The 20,533-nt window shown below is 35.8% G+C and overlaps 1 protein-coding gene across 1 annotated transcript in view; it reads right to left on the reverse strand.

Annotated features, from left to right (window-relative positions):
• CNTNAP2 (contactin associated protein 2) overlaps positions 1 to 20,533 on the reverse strand; it is a 2,126,697-nt gene that overhangs the window by 236,837 nt on the left and 1,869,327 nt on the right. The window contains exon 18 of the mRNA XM_051962375.1: positions 15,836 to 16,072. Within this exon, the coding sequence (XP_051818335.1) occupies positions 15,836 to 16,072 (237 nt within the window). The remainder of the gene's footprint in view (positions 1 to 15,835; positions 16,073 to 20,533) is intronic.

Here is a 20,533-nt window from a genome sequence, read left to right on the forward strand (position 1 = left end):
CAGTTACCATCAAGGCTTATTTCATGCTGCATTATCTGCCCTAGATCAGGGCAGGGCCATTGCAATTTCTGTGAAACCATCAATCAGTAATTCAAAGCATGAATTTCATCAATATGAAAACCCACAATCCATGACCTATATTTACCCTATAAATCACTTGTTTTGTTATAAATCAGTTGTTAGCAGATTCCTATGTCAGAGGAATTTGGCTAGACTTACCATGTCCATTGTTTTACTGCCTTCCCTCTCCCCTCCATTAAATTGGATGAATAGAAAATACTTTACTTTCTTATTTTTACAGAACTATGGATAAAGGGTATGAATGACATGCTATTAAAACAGAAATAAATTCCTTAGTATCTGACACTTGTGATTAGATACCCAGTTTGTTTCAGTTCACATGAGGCTATGAGGATCTTCCTCACTCAGGTATACATAAAGATCATGGGAAAGGATAGAGAAAGAAAAATAACTTAATGATGGAATGTAATATATTAGGAAATTGCTCAAAACATTAAGGCAAGGATACAACCTTTGGAGCAGTAATACAATGAAAAAATTTGTAATCTTGTGTATGGGATGTATTGATTAAATGACTTTATTTTGTTGTTGCTGGCTATTCAGAGTATCTTTATATTTACTTAAAACCTTGAGGTAAAGTTATCTCATTATATGTAATGATAATAGAAGTTTCAGATATGATCAAATGCTTGTCTCCATTATAGCCAACTCAAATATGATTCTACTGAAAGTTAGCACTGGAAAACTCTTTTGTTTTGTTGTTTGGTCATTTCAATCTTGTCTGAATCTCGGTGATCCCCTTTGGGGTTTTCTTGCAAAAATACTGGCGTGGTTTTCCATTTTCTTCTCCAGCTCATTTTACAGATGAGGAAACTGAGAGAAATGGACTCATGTCATTTGTCTAGCATCACACAGCTAATAAGTGCTGATACTAGATTTGAACTCCTGATGATGAATCTTCCTGACTCCAGGCCCAACATGTTATGCCCTGTACAATTTAGCTGCTCATGGAAAGCATCTTAGAGATCATCTGAAGTAGAGATTCTTAGCTTTTGTGTGTGTGTTAGGGATACCTCTAGCAGTCTGATGAAGCCTCTAAATTCTCTTCTCCAAATGATGTTTTTAAATTTATAAAATAAAATATATGAGTTTATGAAGGAAACCAATTATATTGAAATTCTGTTATTAAAATGACAGGAACCTCTCATGCCCCATAGATTTAAGAATAAGTTTAAGATTTGCTGCTTTAAGAAAGTTAAAAAATATTGATGTAATGTAACAATTAGAATTATCACAAAGTAAAATAGGTTGTCACAGAGTAATGGCTTCCTCTTCCCAGAGATCTTCAAGAAAATGTAAGATGACTTTTGGATATTTTCCACGGGGAATTCTTATAAAGGTTATATATTAGAACTCTGAGGACCTTTCTGACATGCTATGATCTAAGCCAAGCTGATAATTTTACAGATGGCAAATTGAGAACTAAAGTATTAAATGAACTTGCCTAAGATCATTCTAATAGCTAACAGCAGAGGTGGACCTGGCAACCTGTTCTCTGACCTTCAAGGCCAGTCCCATTTCATGAACATCACAGCGAGTCTACCCTATTGAACCTCACTACTTCTTGGCAAATTGTATTTCCATTTCCCAAAGTCTACAAAAAAGCCATTCAGCTAAGATTTTGCTAAGTTCTTAGCATAAAAAGTGAATAAAGCAGAAAAAACATTAAACCATGTTATGTAATGGCATTTAAATGTTAGCACAAAAGCTGAAAATCTGGATCAATGATAACTTTATTAGTCACAGAGAAATATCTCTCTGAAAATGAATCTTTAATTTTAAATTAAGTGTGAAAAGGAGTCATAAGTCAAACAGCAAACTGTACATAATCACAAAAGAACATTTGAAATACTTGAGTCTAGTGAAAACATTGGATGGTGAGAGGAGCCCTAGTAGTGATATCAAAGGATGTGGGTTTGAATCCTGCTTTTGAAGGTCACTATCTGTGTGACATTAGGCAAATTATTTGATCTTCTTCAGCTTTAATTCCTTCTTTGAGAAATGAGGACTATAAGATTTTGGAGTTTTCCTTCAGTTCTAAATCTATGTCAAATGGAAATAGATAAGCAACAACTGGAAAGTGAGTAAAAATCATAAGTTATATTAGAGTTTTAATTAGATTTTAATGGGTTAGATGTGTTTCTAAAATTAAAACAAAACAAAACAAAACCCTGAACTTGCAAGATCCAGTTAAAGGACATTTTTATTATAATATTGTAAAGTCAATTTGACTAAAACAGAAATATTTAAATAGGTAAAGATCAGTTTACTTTGAGCCTAAGGGTAAAGTGATGATTTTACTTGTGTGCTTTAAATGAAATACTTTATTTATTTATTTTTTTTTTGATGGGGGCAGCTAGGTAGCATGGTGGTTACAGAGATGAACCTGGAGTCAGGAAAACTCACTTTTCTGAGTTCACATATGGCCTCTTACATTATCTGTGTGATCCTGGGCAAGTCATTTAACCTTATTTGCTTTAGTGTCTTCATCTGTAAAATGAGCTGGAGAAGGAAATGGCAAAGCATTCCAGTATCTTTGCCAAGAAAACCCCAAATGGAGTCATGAAGAGTCAGAAACAACTGAAAAATTCTTTTAATATCAAGAGAAAATGATGCAAACGTCTAGACATAGGGTGGAGTCTCTGGGTCAAAATTTGGAGAGGACACGGAGAATCAGAAAGGATATGCAGATATGGATGGACTGAAGTCTACATTGCAAACTCATTTGAGTTTTTTTAATGAATCACTGTCTTATTTGAAGTCTGGAGAAAGTTGTCAAATGCATAGAACATGGTAAGTATTTAGTAAATGTTTTTCAATTCCTCTTTATAATATAAAGTGCTATTTACATAACACTTTATTAGTTACACAAAAAAGGAGACAGTATTGTTTAATGGAAATGATATTTGGCCTGGAGTCAAAAGACCTGGATTCAAACCTGTCCTTGATTAGCTGTGTGACATCAAGCCTCAATTTTTTTTTTCTGTCTTCTTCTCTCTAGGGAGAAAAAAGTTTCCTGTATTAGCCTGTGGGGATTTTGTGCATTGTAGTATAATGGATAAAGGAGAGAATTTGGAATCAGTGATTCTGGGCTCAGCTCTGCTACTTCTATAACCTTGGCCAGGCCATTTTCTCTCTGGAATCCAGTATCTTCCTCTGTAAAATTAGTGAAGTGAACTTAATGGTGTCTGAGCTTCTTTCCAACTCCACATTTATCATCCCAGACTACAATTGTGAGTAGAAAATAATCATAGAGTGGGATAATGATAACTAACATTTATTTAGGGCTTTAATGTTTGAGAAAGCACTTTACAAAAGTGATATCACTTTAGCCTCACAACAGCCTAGAAGCAGGTGCTGTCAAAACTCTCATTTTATAGATGAGGAAATGGAGACAGAGATTAAGTGACTTGCCTGGGGTCATATAGTTATTAAGTGTTCAATGCTGAAGCTGAATCCAAGTCTAGGACTCTAGCCCATTTTATTATTATTATTAGTTAAAAATAGTTCTAACATTAAATGACTCAGGTCTTTTTGACTCCAAGTTCAGGGTCCTACCCAGTGCACCTGGTAGGTAAGAGACTTGGCTTAGGTGCTAGGGAATCTGAGTCTTTTACAAGTGTTATTCTTTTCTCTTTTACATAGTGTAGTTACAGAAGAGAGAAGCCGGTTGTCTTGTTCCAGGTCATGTTATTCCAAGGCTAGTGCTTTTTCTACTAACCCAAGCCAGGGGACAGAGAAAGAGTGTAGAGCTTGGATCAATCAAGACATTTCAGAAAGATTTCTTGAACATGGCAATTACTTCATATTTTGTGTGACCTGCTGTGCTGGTTAAAATCCTAATATTATTTTAAGTGACTTTAATTATGACCTTAGGGCATGCTTCGGATTCAGTTCTTGTTTGGGGCTTGGCCTGATCTGATCCAGTTCCAAATCAGGTTAAATAATTCTTGACAATTCCCTGATAAGAGCAGGGTATTAGCCAAGGTTCATTCTTGGTGATTCCATGGACTGACAGGGAGAATATCCCTGAAAATCACAAAAGGCTTTAACTGGGAAGTCTAAGATTTCCTTGCACTTCACAAATGCTGGCTCTGCAGTAGAGACTTGAGAAAGAGCTCATTTAAGCAGCCCTAAGGGTACAGCTTCACTTTGTTTGTAAAGGAACATTTACAATGAATTAACAGGTGGAAGCCTGTGCAAAGATTGATAATGTATGTAGCTCACCATACAAAGCCTCCAAATGCAGCTCTAACAAATGGGAGCTGTCCATTGTCTACCTCCTCAACCTTTTGGTTCCAGGGAAATGTTAATAACAACACCCAACATTGATTACAGACAGCTTTATGCTTCCAGGGGCTTTCCTATGTGCTATTTTATACGATCCCATATTTAGATCTGGGCAGCTAACTGGCAAACTGCATAAAGAGCGAAGCCCAGCGTTGGGTAGACTCAACTTCCTGATTTCAAATCCAACTTCAGACACTCACTAGCTGTGTGATCTGGGCAAGTCACTTCACTTTGCCTCAGTTTCCAAATTTGTAAAATGTTTTACAAAAGGAAATGACAAACCATTCCAATGTATTTACCAAGAAGTCCTCAAATGAGGTCATGAAGAATTGGATAACACTGAAAAGTGACTGAACAACAATAATATTGAGACCTGAATGGAGTTTAGTGATAAGTTCAACCCTTCTTAACAGGTATAAGAAGCAAGATCCAGAGAAAGGATATAAAGTTTTCAGACTTGGGATTTGAATCTGGCTTCTCAGATTCAATTATTATCTCCAATTTACAGTCGAGGAAACTGAGGCAAATAGAGATTGTGACTTGTTACCTTTTTAATATTTGGAATTAACTTAACATATATACACACACCTCAGACTACTTTTTTCCCCCTCTCACAAAATATCTTCTTTGTAGCATCATGAAGAATGCATTTTGTTAAATTTAAAGCCTCATATAATTGAATTATTATTGTTATTGTTTCATGTGGTTAAGAGTAATAAAGAATTTATAAATAACAATCCTTAGGAGACTTTCCTGTAAAAACATTGGAAAATAATGAGCTGCTAATAATATAACAAATGGTTTAAATGTAAATAGTTGCATTTAACTTAAGAGAAGTTTGTTCTCTTAAGTAGGTTAATAATTCCCCCAGCAATTTTATTTGAGCAATTAATTTTCATAACAAGCTGTTTTCATCCTAGCTAGAATAGATAGAAACTTCATTATGGCATATTTCAAAATTTATCACAGTTATGAATGAGTGTACTCTAAATTAATGAGGTTGTACTTATTTGGCATCCATACGTGACATAACTGCCTTAATCCTTTCTTTATCAAGAAGGTATAGGGATCTAAAGATTCAGTCTTATCTCAGTAGCTCTGCTTGACTGAAAACAGGCAGGTCCTGATTTATGAGCACTGCATTTATGAATAACCTATCTATCTGTGGCCACAAACCCTGTTTTCACTTCTATAACCTCTAAGCCCCACATTTCACTTTCCATGAGACCTAACAATTTCACAGCTTGTAATCCCTGATAATACTATAGTCACTGTTAAAATCAGAGCTTAATGGTAGCTACTAAATTTTTTTTCTGGGAGGTATAGGACTCCCATGACCACAGCATGGAGTAGAGTGGCAGGGGGTGGGAGAGTGCATGCTTCCTTTTCAGTTATGAGGAAGGATACCTTCTAAGAAGTTACGTGGCACAGTGAATGGAGCCCTGGATTTGGAATCAGGATAATCTGTATTTAAATCTGATCTCAAAATGTACAAATATATCAGTACTGCAATCCCACCTTATTTCAAGAAGTAAATGATTCTGGAGGAGTTAGGTATAAAGTGAAAATTGACATATAAATGATAATGTTAACAATGACCCTGACATGAAAGAACTTGTGGGCAAATCTTGGCTCTACTTTTTACTATTTATATACATTTGGGCTGGTCCATAGGTTGTCCAAGGGTCTTTCCAGTTCTACAAGATCCTGTGATTAGATCCTCATTAATTTAAGTAGAGATGTGATCCAGTAGAATATAGGTTTCTCAAGGGTAGGGGCTGGAGGGTAGATGACTCTATGTGATTAGAAACCTAGAAAACTGTTTGGAGATAATTTTCCCTGCTCAGGAAATAGAATTAACTGCTTTACTCTTTCCACCATGATTGACACGAAGCCTTCAGCATATAGCTCTTCCATTGCTTCTGTCACTAACTTATCTATTTTTTTTTCTTCCTTACTATGAGAGGACAAAGAACAGGCCAGGCTGCAATCTTGTTAATTTGAAGAGTCTGGAGTGTAACCAGATATCTGTTACAGATTAGAATTTATGATCAGTCAAATCTAGTGCCCTGGTGTAAGTCTAAGGAGCAACCAGGACTCAGGTCAGTGTAGATTGACCTTGTAGCAAAGTTGTAAGATCCTATACTATGAAAAAGTTTGAAATAAATAGTTTCTGGATAATTTATTATTTTATTAATAATGTTAGCATTTAAAGAAAGAAGTCAGTGGCACTCTCAAGTGCCAAAGATCTCTATGGCCTTTGGTGTTAGGCTCACAGATTACATGCTCTTATAAGAGTGGGTGGCAGTCAATTCTGTTTGGTCAATAAGTAATGAGAGAGGTGGACTATATTGCACTGAGGGTCTTAGGGGTAATGACTTGGATCGCCCAAATCTTAATCAAAGAGACATCAATTTTCATATCCCTGTTTGCCAAAAGGGAGAATCCACATTTTCTCAGACCTATCTGAGTAAATACAATAAGCAGGAATCTTCCCATTAGCCCAAACTTAGATTTTCTATTATAGTCTAGTTAGATTTTAGCCTGGGTAAGTCTTTGTCCAAGATTTCCCATATTAGTTCATTCCTTTGGTTTTGTTTCAATAATGTTATTAAAAACAAGAGAGGAACATTCATTTTTCTCAGTACTATCCACTGACTAGGATGCATTTGTAAGTTAGCTTTATGATGGTTAACTATCTTGTGGCTTCTGATTTCATTTTGAACCCACTCTTACCAGGGCCTGAAGTGCTTTGGGTGGGGCTAAGGGAAATGTATTCTTCAGGTATTGGAAGGAAATGATTATACTTTTGCTCTTGCTAAGTCCTCTCAGTGAGTATTCCTTTGTAAAAGCAAAAAACCCCCAAAAACAAAACAAAACAAAGCAAAACAAAACAAAAAAGAGGAAAGTCCAGTTAAAACCCATTTAAAATTGATTTTTTTTTTTTGAAATGTGAGGTAGAGACTTCTTCATACTATTTTCATGCTAAGAAAAGGAAGTCGGCAATGAGCTCAATCTCTGATGACTGGTCCACGTATTGGAAATGATATACACATAAAAAATGTTGTCTAGTGGAAAAATTGAATGTCAAAGGCTGGTAGTTATCCCCTGTAGACATGATGAACTGCTCAAGGACAATGTGGTATTTGGTGAACAGGTCTGCCTGTAGGGGCTCGGGAAAGGTGTGTAATTTAAAAGCAAAACATTCTGGACAATTTATGAGACCAGAAGGTTCTTTTTAGAATCATGAGAGAGGAGCAATGTATTAGCAATCTTGGCAGAAATCATACAGCTACGACTTTGGCTGAGATAAAGGAGATTCATGTTGATTTTTTTCTTTTTAATCATACATAGTTTAGAGTTCTGTTTACTGCTGGAGAATCTGAAGTAAAAAATATTAGTGAACAACATGCGTGCTAGGTGGAGCTTTGGTTTTTCTCAGAAGTCATCTGTAGCCAAAAGGGCCTGAAACAATGGCAAATATTACGAAAATATCTCAAACTTGAAGAATGGATTGTAAAATGTTCTCATTCACATATTCACTCATTCTCTTCACTCTCCAAATTTCTCTTTAATTCCCCACTTCCCAATATTCATTCCCCAAAACAATTCCCCTCTGAATTAAAGCAAAGTCTTTATAACTTTTTCCTCTATTTTTTTGTGCCTTTACTGTCTTTCTTCCCAAGAAAAATGTAATACCTAGAAATTCTAGATACTAGGGCAAGCACCAAGAAAGATAGCCCTCAAATAAATTAAAGCCAATTCAGTAGCCAATTTTATTCCAATTCAATGCAGTAAACCTCTATTAAGCACCTACTATGTGCCAGGTACCATTAAGCACTGGGGATACAATTAATAAAAAGAAAGGCAGTCTATGGCCTTAAGTAGTTTAATCTAATTACCATTTAATCCCTGTTATTAAAAAGAAATATTTTTATATGATCAGCTTCATAAAAAGATGAACAAAGGATCTAATCATAACTCTCCACATATTTTCCTATTCTCTTAACTTACTACTCATGCTCTACTAAACTAGAAACTACTAAGATATAGGAAAGGAAATGTAGAAACCCACTTTCCCCAAACTTTTCCGAAGTTCATCTGGAGTAGGGATATTTTTAGAATTATGATTAGTTAATCAATCAATAAACATTTGTTAAGTACCTTCTATGAGCAAGTTACTATGCTAAATGTAGGGGAAACCAAAGGAGATCATAGATTAATAATTAGAAGGAAATTTTATGTAAGTTTTTCATTTGGCAGATAAGGAAACTAAGAACCATAGATTTAAATGAATAATTGGATGAATATATAAAGAAAGGATTGAAGCAAAACTGAATTTCTAAAAAAGTTCCCAGACATGGGAAGAAATATTTTCTAGATTCAATGTGAATTTGAAGGTACATGTCTGAATGCTTAAAAATCTCAAGGATTTGATCCTCAATAATTCTTGCCTCTTGGTGGCATAAGGCAGTAAGGAGGCACAGTGAATAAAGTGATGGGTAGGAGTCAGGCGTATCTGAGTTTAAATTTAGCCTCAGACACTTACTAGCTGTGTGATCCTAGGCAAGTCACTTAGCCCCGATTACCTCACCCTTCCCCCCCCCCCCCATAATAAAATAAGCTGAAGAATGAAGTGACAAAACCACTTCAATATCTTTGCCAAGAAATTCCCAGATAGCGTCAGGAAGAGCCAGTGCAATTGAAATGAACAAGAACACCTGAAAGGGGTTAATTAATCACAAATTAATCTGTTATGCATTATCCAAAAACAGATTTCCTACCATCCCTTAATCTATCAAGCTTTATCTCTCTTACATCTTCCACGGCTAAATCCCTGGAAAGATCTGTAGATGCTCACAGACTTTATCTCAGCACTATTCACTCATTAATAATCCTAAATAATCTGCCTCTGTACTGTGCTGAAATTGCTCTCTTAAAGGTCACCAATGAATTTTTAATTGATAAAGCAGACAACCTTATCTCAGCCTTCCTTCTCCTTATTATTATTATTATTTTTTTTTCTGGAGCATTTGACTCCCTTCTCCTGGAGAATTTCTTCTTCCCTGGTATTGATGACATATTGCTCTCTTCTTCTACTTACTTAATCATGCCTTTTGTTTTTTCAGTGGTTCAACATATTTCTATAATGATATGTATTTTAATATAATAATACTGTACATACCCACATGCATATGAAGAGAGAAAAAGAGAGAATGAGACAGAGAGAGGGAGAGAGAGAGAGAACAAGAGAGAGAAACAGAGATAGAGAGAAGGAGGAAAGGAAGGAAGGAGGGAAAGAAGGAGGGAGGAAAGGAGAGAGGGAAAGAGAATAAGGGGTAATAATAGAGAAAGAAAGAGAGATACAGATACACAGGGAGACAGAGACAGAGAGAGGTGAATGAAAGGGAGAGAGAATGAAAGAGACAGAAAAATTGCAAGGGATAGAAGGAGAGAAGGAGAAAGAGAGAGGGAGGAAGGAAGAGAAAGAGAGAGGAGCGAGAGGGGGAGGGAAGGCGAGAGGAGAGAGAGAGAGAGAGAGAGAGAGAGAGAGAGAGAGAGAGAGAGAGAGAGAGAGAGAGAGAGAGAGAGAGAGAGAGAGAGAATGGAACACAATCTAAAAGGACCAGCAAAGGTCTCTTGCTGAGTTGAGTTTTGAAAGAAGCCTGACAGCTGGTGGTAAGGAGAGATAGCATTCCAGGGCAATGGAAAGTCACAGAGGAGGGAAGCAGAGTGTTGGGTACAAAGAACAGCAACCAGGCCATGTTGCTGCATCATTTTGGAAGACTGGAAGAGACGATGAGTCAGATTAAATAAACGCCTCATCCCACTAGGACATGAGCCTCAGCCATTTTCCCTTACAATATTTCTTTAAGAGTTAATCCACTCGGAGTCAGCTAGCATCGCTGTATTAAATACTGGGTGCTAAGCATTCTACAAGCCCATTCTTTCTTACAGATTCCACGGCCCTGGTGGGGCCTGACCAGGATGGCTCCATAAGAGTGAGGCTGGGGACCTCACCTGCAAGTCACAGCATCACGGCCCTGATGTCAAGGTTCTTTGAGAATCAAGGACAAACAACAAAATCCTGCTCCACAAATGTTCTGCCCCCTCCCCCCAGGCTCTGCTCTCAGTCTTCCTCTGTTGTCTGTACCCTCACAGCTGGTGATCTTACTTATTCCTATAGGTTCAGTTCTCACCCCTATGCAGATGACTACATATCAAGGGTGTGCTGGGAATCCATTAACAAGTGGACTCTCCAGGAAAAAAAAAATGCACATATGCTTTTAAGTTTGATTTGCAGCATATATATTTTCTTAACCCTGGACAGAGGTGGGTAGGTGGTCCTAGGGCTGCGGTCAGGAAGATCTGAGTTCAAATCTTGCCTCAGACATTTAACTAGCTGTGTGATCCTGGGCAAGTCACTTAACTCTGTTTGCTTCAATTTCCTCATTTGTAAAAATGAAACGGAGGAAAATATGGCAAACCAATCTACTATCTTTGTCAACTGCCCTTCCCCCACCCAAAGTAGTCATGATGAATTGAATATGTCTGAATAGCCTGAATAAAAACAAAAGAGACTAGATAATTAACAAAACAATAAATTAAGCCCTTATTTAAAGCAACAGCTGATTTCTGAGGTGTAAATGCTCACCATGAACATTTAACAATTAAATTCAACATACCACTGCTTCATATTGAGTACCAGTCTGTCCTTTGGGCCTCAGTTCTATATCTCTGATAGCATGCTCAATATAATTGCTAGAATAGTTCCCTGGTACTTCAAGCCAAAATCCTCCTCCTTCTCCTCTAAACATATCCTTCCTCTCAATTTTGACTTTGTTATTTACTATCTGACAGCAGGTGTTAACCTCCTCAGTGAAACTAGGCCTTGCTTTCTCTTAGCTGAAAGTCACTGAATTATAGAATCTCTGAGTCAGGATGAAGCTCAGATTGCAATCTGTTCTGGAACCAGAATCCCTTCTATCTGTTCTCTACATGGTCTGTATCTCTCCTTTGTTTTCTATTTTATTTGCCAATCTATTTGACTTCTTTCCCCACTGTCCTCAAGAATATAAGCCATTTAACCATAGGGTCTATAATTTTAATCTTTGTATCTTTCTTATCAAACACATTGCCTTACAAAAGTGCATTTTTTTCTTAAATTGAATTGAATGATCTATTTTTAGGTTAGCATAGAAATATTTAGGCCACCTTTTGCAAGGTAGTTGGAGAAATGCAGCATAAAGAAAATTGATGACCAAGGTTGTGGATTAGCATGTATAGAATCTCAAGGTACAGAATGTTTTCATTAATTTTTTATCCATATCTGGTCTTGGTCATGGTCATTTTGTAATGTAGAAATGGATAATTAGGAATCAACTATATTTCTGCACTGCTCCTTAGTTAATGAAGGTGATATCAGATTTGAAATTGATAGAAGATTATTGGAAAAGATTGCCCAGATTACCTAGTTCTAATTCAGATGAAGAAATTAATTATGGCCAGAGATTTGAACTTAAGTTTCCTGATTTTTTTAGACAAATCAGATTAACAAGCATTTATTAAGTGCCTCTTTTTGTTCCAGATTCAGGGCTTATCTGAAGGTCTTTCTTTTGTATTACTCTTTTGGTCCCATGATCCTTGCTGCATAATAAATCCTTATTATTCGTCATGGAAACCTTCCTGATGAGAGAAGAGCAAAGGAACTAAGTACTAGAGAGGAGAGAATTTTCTTTAGCAATAGGAAGGCCTTTTAAGGCAGGTTAGAATACTCAGAGACTTAGTATCCATGGATCATTGGAGTCTTTTTTCCTATACTAGTCTATTATCCACAGAAATAACAGTGTGACCATTTATAAGGAGAACTTCCTGTAAAAAGATGGTAAAAAAATCTAGAATAAAATTCATAGATTCATACAATCATCTTGGAAATAGAATTTTTTTTTACATGCAAAACTTCCAAGTGCAACTTGAAGGAAATTAAAATGTAATTGGGAAATGATTAAAAAAATAAATGGGGCATCTGGGTGGTGAAGTGGATAGAGCACCAGCCCTGTAGTCAGGAGAACCTGAGTTCAAATCTGACCTCAGACACTTAACACTTCCTAGCTGTGTTACCCTGGGCAAGTCACTAAACTCCAACTGCCTCAGCAAAATAAATTTAAAAACAAACAAATAAATAAATAAATGGACCTATAATATATATAATGTTAATCTGTGGCTTTCCAATTCAATATATGGCCTGTAGGGACATATTTCTACTTGGGGGGACATCACCAACCCAAACCTCAGTAAAATAACCTTTCTAACTTTCATGATTGAATGGTTATCTACCTTCTTCAGTGATGGACAACTTATGGTGATGGGAAGCTTCTCTTTTGGACAGCTTTAATGATTGTTTTTACCTATTTTAAATGCAAATTTTCCTCTCTTCAATTTTTAATCATCAGTTCTGAAAGTTGGTACTAAGCATACATGCTTGTATAGAACAAGCTTTTGTATTATATATTATATATTATATATAACAAGTCCTATATATAACAGCCCTAGAATTACTGGAAGACAAATATCATGTTTTCTCCAAGGTTTTTCTTCTCTTGGCTAAATATTCTGAGTACCTTCAGTACATCTTCAAGCCATGATTTTAAGTCCCCTCGCCATGTAGAATTTGTCCTATTGTCAATAACTAGAATGACTGTTCTTGGAGCCTGAGCCTTTACTGGTAATGGTAAAGGATTCTTTGAGAAAGAGTGAAGATAAATGGAGGATGGCCAGAGAAAATACCAAGATGGAATTGAAGCTCTTTGGAGAGTCCCAAATAACAGTCATGATGGTGTTTTTTGCCTTGATGAAAGATACCAGGGCTTTTTACCTTGGTTCAGGTGTAGCTATTTTCAGTTACCACATATTTTTTTGGTCTGGGGATGACTGCTGTTTTTCTGAGTCAGCAGCTGTCTTTACCTGAGACCTTAGGGTGTCCACAAACACATTTCTGCTAAGTTTTGCATTTTTTTTCTCCTAATAGGATCAGCCTCAAACTCATCTTGCTTAAAAATGATTTTAAAAGGGTATTAAGATATATTTTGGATCAGCTTTTTGAACCAATGAAAAAAGGAATGAAGTAAGCCTGATTTACCTTCATATTCAACACTGATGCAAGCTTAAGGATAGATATCCCCTGCCTTAGCATTTAGGCATAATATTTATTAACCTTCAGGGGTTTTGTAGGAGCCTCTGTATTTAACCTAAATCTCTAGAAATACCAGGATTGTGATTTTCTTTAAATTGGTACTTATGTAGTGGAGTCTTTCAAGTATTAGTGTTTACTTGATTGCTTTCAGACATTACTTTGGCAATAGAATGACTACAGTGAAATTAGCATCAAGCACAATGAACGGTAATTGCAAGACTGTCATTTCTACAAGTACAAAATTAATGTAATCCACAAGCTCATCCTAATTGTGTGCCACAAGGAAAGAACAGAATTCCTGTTGTTTGGAACAGAAAGATACACTATAATAATACTGTTAATGTGAGATTGTCTTCTTCTGTGGATTCCTTCCCCATTTTTGTTGCTGTTTTGTACTATTCTTTCCCACTCATCTAACATCATTTGCATTACCATATTAAAAGCAATGCCAGATGTAGCCTGGATGTATAGAGGATATTTTCCAACAATACATCCCTCTCTGGGTGGCATTCTATAAGACTAATGCTAGCATAAACAGCTCTTCATGTATTCATCATGGCACAGACCCTATGAATGGGGTGTTTATGTAAAGCTTCTTATTAAGAGATGCAATAATCATTCACTGAAGACTTTACCCAAAAGCTTTTACATTCCTTTACAAAACAAACAGGGATTTAACTCATAAACCAGAAAAGTGGAAATTCTCCGGCTTTGCCTCTTTGCCTCTCTTTTTTTCTTCTAATTTTAAGTGCCGGAAAATTAAGTAGTCAATAAGTTACATGAACTTTTCAGCTCATATACTAATGCGGGGTTTATGAAAGGATTAAACTTTTGGGTCCCTAAAGTCAATGGCAACAACAATAATTATTTATCAACTGTAAACTGAGAATTAAACTAGATACTAAGGTAGATATAAAAATTAGGTAATATATGGTCCCTGCCCTAAATGACAATAGTGTAGAGAGTTATGTTATATAAAATTATAGGAGAAGTGCATTTAGAGAAGTTGCAAAACATTATCTTCTGTGGTCTGAAGGGGAAGATCATGACTGCCTGGGAGAGGAGAGGTTGGAAGTAATGTGAATTGGCTTTAAAGGAACAGACTTAATAAGTCTGGAGTGGGAAATGGAGGGATTCTAGGTAGATTGAAGAACATATGGAAAGATGAGCAGATGTGAACACAATATGCATTTGTGGGACAGAGAAGAACGGTTTGCCTAGAATACAGATGTGGGATATATGCGTTAAGACTAGAAAGATAAAATAAAGTCACATTTTTATAAAGTTTTGAATATCAGAAATAGTCTGAATTTTACTCTATAGGTAGCTGAGAATCACTGAAAGTATTTTTAAAAATTGAGTAATATTACCATATTGATGCAAGAAAAAAAAAAGATTACCTTACAAATGATATGAGGGATACAATATATAAAAGGAATGATTAATTATGAGGGTAGGGAACCCTTCAGAATAAGTCTATCTGACTCATACCAGAAAACCTGGATTTTCCATATGGTCAGTGTCTCTTAGAAGTCCAGCAGTTTAGTTAAGAATGTGTGTATTCACTCACAAGACCTAGGTATTCTCAAGAAGAGACCTGATGAAGTATGTTTATGGGGCTGGATTGATCCCAGACTCCCATAGTCCAGAAGTATTAAAGATGCAACTAAACATGTGCTTTATTATGAGCTTATTTCAAAGAGCTATTGTAATAATGGCAACAATAATAATAACCATAATGTGTGAAGGTTTTGTACATAGATTGTCTCATTGAATTCTCACAATAACACTGTCAAGCAGGTGCTATTATCACTGCCGTATTTGTAATTTGCCCAGGTCTTTTTTGAAGTGTCTGAAGTGGAATTCTAACCTCACTCTTCCTTACTCCAAGTTCAGAATTCCATTCACTTCACTACCATGTTGTCTTGATTTGGTGTCCTGACCCCCATATTCTCAGTGATATGACAGAGTCAGACTTAAAGTCAATCACTGGATTCATCCTCAGGGTGAGAATTGGTTATTTAGTCTGTGATATTCAATACAATTGTCCAGCAGAATGTGAAAGAAATGGAATACAACCATTTCCTTTGTGAGGATTACTATATAACAAAGGTGATGAAGGGATGACATTAGCTTCATACCTATTACTGTAGTGGGATCTTGATCAATATTCTTTTTTAGGTGAAGTCCTGTCATGACTGTAATCTTGATCTATGAAAAGGAAAAGTAGTGAACATGGAAAAACAGCAATAACAACTAGTCCCATTTTACCTTTTATGCAAAATGGTCCATCGTAGGCAGTCTTGGAACAATCACAGGAGTAACCATTGTACTTCTCCACACATTTGCCTCCATTCTCACAGTACATTCCATAGCTGGTACAATGACCTGAGCACCCAGGTTTCACTCCCAGAGTAACCTTTGCTCTTTCTTCCAAATCAAGAGTCACCCCATTCATCCTGAGGGAGCGAATGCAACCCAGAAATCCCCTCTGACCTCCTGCAGCACCTGGAAGACAACACAAGAGAGAGACCAGATTTAATAAGCTTTGTTATTGTCCCTGTCCTCACAGAGCTAATCATGCCTTGAACAACTGTGGTAGGAGATAAATTGAGAATGTTAAGAGAATCCTAGCATTCTTACTTTCAAGTTGGTCCTGTCAAAATCTACTAAGCTGAAGCTTTTCCCCCTTAGGCTGTGGCACCTAATTAAAAAAAGGCTCTCTTTTGAGAGGCAACTGAATTTGCAGCTGAAATAAAATATTTGGAGATATCCAGACTTTTTTATAAGCTGTTTTGGATGTCAAGTTTGGTTTCCTATAGGAAGGTAAATGAAAAAAAAAAAAACTCTGAGTTTTTGGTCTTTAATTTTAGGCGTTCAATCCCATAGCACAATTTACTAAAAGAAAAATAAAAAGGCAGAGAGACATGAATATATTAGCATAGTTAACAAGTCAATTAGTCAGAAGGCACAAAAGTACTAGAAACCAGACTAGATATCTGGATACTTGCCTCAGAAAACTTCTCTTGATTCTACATTAAAGGATTTGTCCTTGGTCCAAATTTACAAATTTTAAGTAGAAGGAAACTAACTGCCTTACATTTCTTATTAGTTCAGGTCAGGTTTTCTTACTTGGAGCCAAAAATTTGCAGAACAAAGAATAAGTATAATTAGATCTAAAAAGTTGGCTGATATTATTAAATAAGCTTAAAAGAGTGCAAAGAATTCAGTTTTTGGAGACAGAACCCAGATTAAATCTCAACTAACATTGCTTATACCCATTTGACCTTGAACATATTACTTATTTTCTTGGGGCCTTAATCTCCTTACCTATAAAAAGAAGGGATGAAAAGAGATGATTCTTGATGTTTTTAGTAACTCTAAATCTCTGAGCCTGCAATACATGATTTCATTGGTATGAGGAATTCATGGTGTTAAAGTTTCCATCTATGGAGATAAGCAATTTGTCTAAGATAAGCTATCTGGGGCTCTCAAAAGTAAAATGATTTACTGAGGGTCACATAGTCATTATATATCAGAGGCAGGGCTTAAACCCAGGTATTTCTGACTGTTATGCCAACCTTTAGCTACCATACTGTATGATATTTCAAAGTGAGTTTCTCAACAGGGAATATATAACATTTCAGTAAAAATTTCATACAACAAGTCATATGAATTTCAATATAATATTTAACATGTTTGAAGCTATCAGCTTGGTTCTGCCACTTGTAATGACTCTGGGCAAATCACTTAAGCTCCCTAGCTCTTAGTCAGGTGATAGGATTGGATGAGAAGATATCTCAGGTGCCTTCTAGCTATAAATCTAGGTACCTGTGAAATGATTAGCATTTTAAGAAAACCATCATATATTTTTATCTGGCCTTAGACCTAAGCTCAAAGATATAACCATGATGCCTGAACTGTGAGAGGATGAAGAAAGAATGATGGAGACAGGAATAGGACAAGAGGGAGAGAGGCAAAGAGAGAAAGAGAGGGGAAGGAAGGGAAGGAGAAAGGTGAAAGGAAGAGAACAAGAAGGAAGGAGATATGAAGGCGGTGAAGGAAGAAGGAAAGGAAAAAGGAAGGAAAGAGGAAGAAGGGAGGGAATGGATGGGAAAGAGATGAAGGAAAGGAAGAAGAAGGAAAGGGGAAAGCAAGAAGTGGAATAGAGATTCTAGAAGGTATGTATATGTGTAAAAGAAAACATGTAACATTTTCTGGAATAAACTCGGCTCTGGAAATAATTCAGCTCCAGCTAAAATTAGACCCAGTGAATTTTGATAAGATTATAAATAAAAAAGGACAGAGTAAAAAAGAGCTTGTACAAGATCCTCTACCACTTGAAATCTCCAGAATTTGTATTCAAATATGAGAGTGACTTTATGGAAAGGGATTACTATAAAGGTTTGTGTGAGTTGGCAAGTTCAAATGGATGAGACTGGGTGATTTGCTGTTTATTCTTTCATTACTTTAACTTACCTTGGAAAATACTGACATCTGAACTATCTGACTATCTGACATCTATTACATTTTGAAAAGTAATTTCTCAGAAGAGTCTTTCAAGTTGGTCCTTAATAAAATACATTTAATTATGGTTATAAGGACATAGGAATTACTTGAAGAGTGTACCATTTCAGTTTGAAATGGCTTGCATTTTCTAGCTCCATGGTTTTGTTTACATAAAGAATGTGGGGGTACTAGAGAACTGAAAACCATAAGATTATAGAGTAGAGCTCTAAGAAACCTTAGAGGACATTGTATCAAATCTGTTTCTTTTATAGATAAGTACACTGAAATACAGAGGCTAAGTGACTTGCCAAGGTGAGATATGTGCTCAGGTCTTCCTGATTCCATGCTGTTGCTACTTCACACTCTTGTAATAAAGAAAACTTGGGCTGCTACTTTGGGTGAGAAAATTTTTTTGAGCAACAGCATCTGCTATTTACCTTTGTATGGCAAAATTCTATTTTTGCAGGATGAGAAGGGATGGAAGGTTTCAATTAGTCAGTGAAGAGGTGTAAATGGATGGAACCAAGGATCACTCAAAGGAATAACACATGGTTTCTGTGGTCTATTTTATTTCCTTTTGGGTTTCTTAAAAGAACATTTCAATTAAAAAAGAAAAAAAAATGCCTTGTAACTAGATTTTGATAACTTGAATAATATAAATTGGATAGATTTGTTTGCCAAAGGTAAAAATTTTGATTTAAAAATCATATTAAGACTTTCTCTTATCAATGAGTACATATGATAGCCTTTGAATACATCAGAAATTCCTAACCATTCTTGTATTATTGTTCCTTTGACAATCTATTGAAATCTATGGACCCCTCAAAATAAAATTTTTAAGTGCATAGAATAAAACACATAAAACATAAAACCAAGAAAACAATTATGTTGAGGAAGTTTTCAAAATATTAAAATGACAACAATAACAAAAACAAAAACAAGTTTATAAACTTCAAATCAAGAACTCTGGGAATAAATGATAGTAGCAGAAACTCATTTACATACAGGGGAATAAAGATTTTGTAAATATCAGAGGGAAGAAGAGAGAATTCTAAGGCAGATAATCTTTTGATTTGATGAGAATTAGAATATAAATTCATTAGCAAAATCTTAATAGGGAAGTGTCAGGCAATTATAAGCAGTATCATAAAGCAAACAGAGATAATGGAGGTGAAAACCAATTTTCAAAAAAGCTTAGTAAGTCAAGAAATAAAAGAAAATATTTATAAAATTATTTATAAAGGATTTTATAAAATGATTTATAAAATTATTGTAGCAAGTTGTTTTATCCATCAAAGAAAGGGGAATCACTAAACACTAGGATCCTAAAAGCAGTTTTGTGCAGAGCTGTTTGCATGTTGTCCACCCTTCCCCATCACCTCCCTGCCTTTAGACTATGAGCTCTTTGAGAGTAAGGATGGGTTTTTGTCTTTCCTTGCATTCACAATGCTTAGTACAGTGCCTAATACATAGTAGGCACTTGATAAATGCTAGTTTACTTATTTATTGACAACTGAAAGGTGGAAATTACAGTAAGGATAACAAAATGGAAAAAGCAGCTAGCCTGGACCAAATATGCATAGCAGAAAAAATATGTTAGAACCAGCACAATTGGGAATACATTAAGGAATCAACCCAATACCAAAATAATGGAAAAAAATTCAGACTCTGAAAGATATTGTAAGAGATCATCTGATGATGCTCTAGGTGAAGCAGAAAGTATGGAGATTCTTTAAGAGTCCAAGCTGAAAAAGAATTTATACTAAATCAGGAGTTCTGTGCTTAGAGTCCTTAACATAAAGACCCTTTCTAACCTCTTATCTTCTCTTTCTATATCTATATATACACATATATGCCTATGTATATTAATAACTATCTTTCATCATTCTGAATTTCTTTGTAGTTCTGTTTTTCATTTTATACCAAGGCACAATAAAGGTTAAATACTCCTGCTAGATGGTAATGCTTCTATTGTGTATGGCATGGATTAATTGGATGAATGCCGAGAACAGTGTGCAGCGTCTTAGAGGAGAACTGAAATCACTATAAAAAACTCAGATCATGCCGTTGAATGGACAATCTGAGGGTATAACACTTATCCATCAGCATGAACAAATGGGACATTACAATATGTTTAGCAAGCTGGACTGACATTTGAAAAGGAGAAGGAGGGCTGAATTGTCTCTGGGAAACTGCAAGGCTCCTTTAATGACTCCACGAAAGACAGTAACCTTTAAATACTAACATTTTGCTGGTGATGTACTATGGTAATGGGGCATAGTATACATGATGCTAAAGTATTAAAAATGACTACTGTTGCAGAGAGCAGTATTATAGTGGTTTTGAATGAGTGGAAGCATATGACCAAAGAGGGGCATTTTATAAGTAAAGTAAGACATGTTATTGAGGAATTGGTTGTAAGGAAGAAAAAAAAATAATAGGCTAGTCAGATGATGAAGG

The sequence above is a fragment of the Antechinus flavipes genome, chromosome 5, assembly GCF_016432865.1.
Source record: "Antechinus flavipes isolate AdamAnt ecotype Samford, QLD, Australia chromosome 5, AdamAnt_v2, whole genome shotgun sequence".
In the NCBI taxonomy this organism is placed as follows: Eukaryota; Metazoa; Chordata; class Mammalia; order Dasyuromorphia; family Dasyuridae; genus Antechinus; species Antechinus flavipes.